Genomic DNA, 3,113 nt, shown 5'->3' with positions numbered 1-3,113 from the left:
TATTTATTAGAAATTCTATATCCTTGATTGTTAACTCCGTCGGTTACATGACATCTCTTTCATTTAATCTCATTTTATTATTTTTTTTTTTAATTTTTCTTTTCAAGGAAAGGTATTTTTATGTTTAATTATTTTATCATAAACAAAATATTATAGCAAAATTTTCCCGGTCAATAACTTGATCAGAAGGATAACGAAACAAACATTTTGGCTATAAGTAAGGTTCACTCTTTTCTCAACTCGTATTAAAGAACTTGGGAAAAAATGAAGTACTCTGAGTTAATCTCTTCATTGTTTTCCTGTGTCATTGCTTTTCAATTCTTTTTCTGGTCAGTTTCTGCACCTTCGTTCAGTCGAAGTAGATCTCGAGGAAAAGACCGAATGGGTTCAAGCTGGAGCTGCACTTGGTGAAGAATATTACAGAATTTCCGAGAAAAGTGCAAATCTTGGCTTCCCGGAAAGGTGATTGCTACACTGTTGGTGTTGGCGGGCACTTCAGTGGAGGAGGCTATGGAATTTTGTTGCGAAAATATGGCCTTACAGCTGATAATATTCTTGACGCTCACATATATAGTCGATGCTAAAGGAAGAATTCTAAACAGAAAATCCATGGGGGAAGATTTGTTTTGGGCAATCCGCGGCGGTGGAGCTGCGAGCTATGGAGTTTTTCTTGCTTGGAAAATTCAACTAGTTCTTGTTCCATCGAAAGTCAACTGTATTCAACGTCGTTAGAGACTTGGGAGAAACATGAAACAAAGAAACTTGTTCACCAGTGGCAATATGTTGCCGACAAATTTCACGAAGATATGTTACTCTTCATCAGGATCCACGCCGTGAATTCTACTGCGGAAACTAATAGTACTATTACAAGCTACAATCATTTCCGTGTTCCTCCATCTCATGAAAAAGAGCTTCCCCAAGTTGGGTTTGGTAAAAGAAGATTGCATCCAAATGAGTTGGATTGAATCCATTCTCTTAGTCAATGGATTCCAAAGTGGAACGCCTCCTAATGTTCTGCTTGATAGGAGTAAGCCTTAAGGACAACCGATTTCTTTCTTTGAGAAAACGGACTACATTGAAAAGCCTATTCCAGAAGAGGTGTTTGGGAAGGCTTTGGGAAAGGTTGTACGAAGAAGTTGGGGCCGCGACTTTCCAGCTATTCCCTTTCGGGGCGAAAATGAGTAAGATTTCAGAATCTGATATTCCATTCACACATCGGGTCGACAACCTCTATCAATTTACATATCTTGTAAGGTGGGATGAAGATGGGAATGTTACAATAACCAAAAGGCATTTGAATTGGACTAGAAGTGTTTATGGTTACATGACTCCTTATGTGACGAACAATCCAAGAGGTGCATATCTTAATTCTAGGGACCTTGACCTAGGAAGGAACAACAATAATGGCACCGCGCAAGCAAGCACTTGGGGAAGAAGTTATTTCAAGGATAACTTCGACAGGCTAGTTCATGTGAAGACTAAGGTTGATCCAACTAATTTCTTCAGGAATGAACAAAGCATCCCACCCCTTCCATCACGGGAAAAGGAAAGAGGTGACTAGACACCATTCTCCTAAAGAATTAACGTTCACGTTGTTTTAAATAATGATATCATTTGGTTTCTAATTAATAATATTGGTTTCACCAAAGCCATATATATGTTTGTGTGTTATTATAAAGTGACTGTTGTCTGGAGTCTATTGTTACAAAGAGTTTGTTGTATTTCTATAAGAAAACTGATTTTAACGTATTAAGTTTCTTTTGCCTTTCGTAAAATAATTACGCTTATCTATAATGTATATATGTATATGTTACATAATAGCATATATATATATATATATATATCTACAAATCTATGTAGGCTACGCAGGTACCTTAAATTCCATTAATGTAGACTACCTCATGATTAGTGTCACGGTAGGATATCATCGATTAGTAGTAGGCTATTACGTACCGTGGCATTTTCTATAAGATTATTTTATGGAAAAAATCAATTGAAGAATTGTGGTTCTTGTATTTGTGTAATTAAGCTGAGAGAGAGACAACAACTCTAATGAGTCCAAGCTGGCTCCGTCAAATAATATCAGTTGAGTGAACCACAAATTCTACTTCAAATAAATAATATCGGTCGAGTGAGCACTACAAGAAAATTGTTGTTTAACAAAGGTCGATATACGCTGCTAAATGTCTTTAACTACGTGCAGTTGTGCGTTGTCTTATACAATATTGTTAAAAATAAGTGGTATTTAACAACCTTTATCGTATGTCTATAATGTACTATGATCTTTGTCAATTATTCACTAGTACTTTTAACATTGAGTAGTGAATGTTGTTAATAAGTAAGTTTTTTTTTAAAAAAATAATAACTAATAATTCAAATTATTTTTGGCCATTCAAAAATCTCATGGTTGTATCATTAGCATAAAAGGTATAGTAACCGAAAAAAAAAAAACGTATTATAACAAACTATGTACTTACAAACATGACAGAAAAATAAAACGAAAGATATAGTTATAAATATCAAGGTTTCTTTCAAAAAATTACAAGTTCAAGTTTCTTTCAAAAAATTACAAGTTCAAATAATTAGCGTACAAACTTCTTCTCCTTGCTTCTTGTATATAGGCTTCTCTTGCTTCTTCTTGTCATCTTATTTTGGGTTTAACGTCAAATATGGATGGTGATGCTGTGCAACATAGCACTTAGAATTCCCACATGGGATTTTTTTTTTCTCTTTTTGTGTCTAGAAGCATACGAAATTAAAGAAAATAAAGTTATAAGACCTTGAACAAAGGAGTAATTCTTTGCTGCGTCACTTGAAATGAAGTAATGAGTCTACTTTTGTAATTAGCATTAAAAGCTGACTATTTTGTGGAGTGTTAAGAGCAGCCTGCAAAATTTTCAAACTGATCATACTTCAAGGGTAAAACTATTGCCAACTAAACACATTGTCCAGCCTTAAGAACTATAAAGAACTAGAACAAGAACCAGAATACCAGAACCAGAATCAAATTAAACCAAAGCAGATCATGTGAGCTGGCATGGAGACACACTAGGAGCGGTGGAGGCACTTGCTCCTCACTGAAAAAATAAAAATATGTATTACATTGTTGTAAT

At 34.9% G+C, this 3,113-nt stretch overlaps 1 protein-coding gene across 1 annotated transcript; it reads left to right on the top strand.

Annotated features, from left to right (window-relative positions):
* Window positions 1-982: 982 nt before the first annotated feature.
* LOC112094584 (tetrahydrocannabinolic acid synthase-like) lies at window positions 983-1,561 on the top strand. The gene has a single exon (XM_024175887.1). The coding sequence runs from the start codon at window positions 983-985 to the stop codon at window positions 1,559-1,561; it is 579 nt and encodes a 192-aa protein (XP_024031655.1).
* The last annotated feature ends 1,552 nt before the right edge of the window (window positions 1,562-3,113 follow it).

This window comes from Morus notabilis, unplaced genomic scaffold (genome assembly GCF_000414095.1).
Source record: "Morus notabilis unplaced genomic scaffold, ASM41409v2 Scaffold848, whole genome shotgun sequence".
Classification (NCBI taxonomy): domain Eukaryota; kingdom Viridiplantae; phylum Streptophyta; class Magnoliopsida; order Rosales; family Moraceae; genus Morus; species Morus notabilis.
The sequence above is the reverse complement of the archived record's forward strand: the minus strand, read 5'-3'. Positions and strand labels throughout refer to the sequence as shown.

Bases quoted from the DNA above. Each gene is read 5' to 3' on its own strand.
- LOC112094584 (XM_024175887.1), top strand. From the start codon at position 983: ATGGATTCCAAAGTGGAACGCCTCCTAATGTTCTGCTTGATAGGAGTA.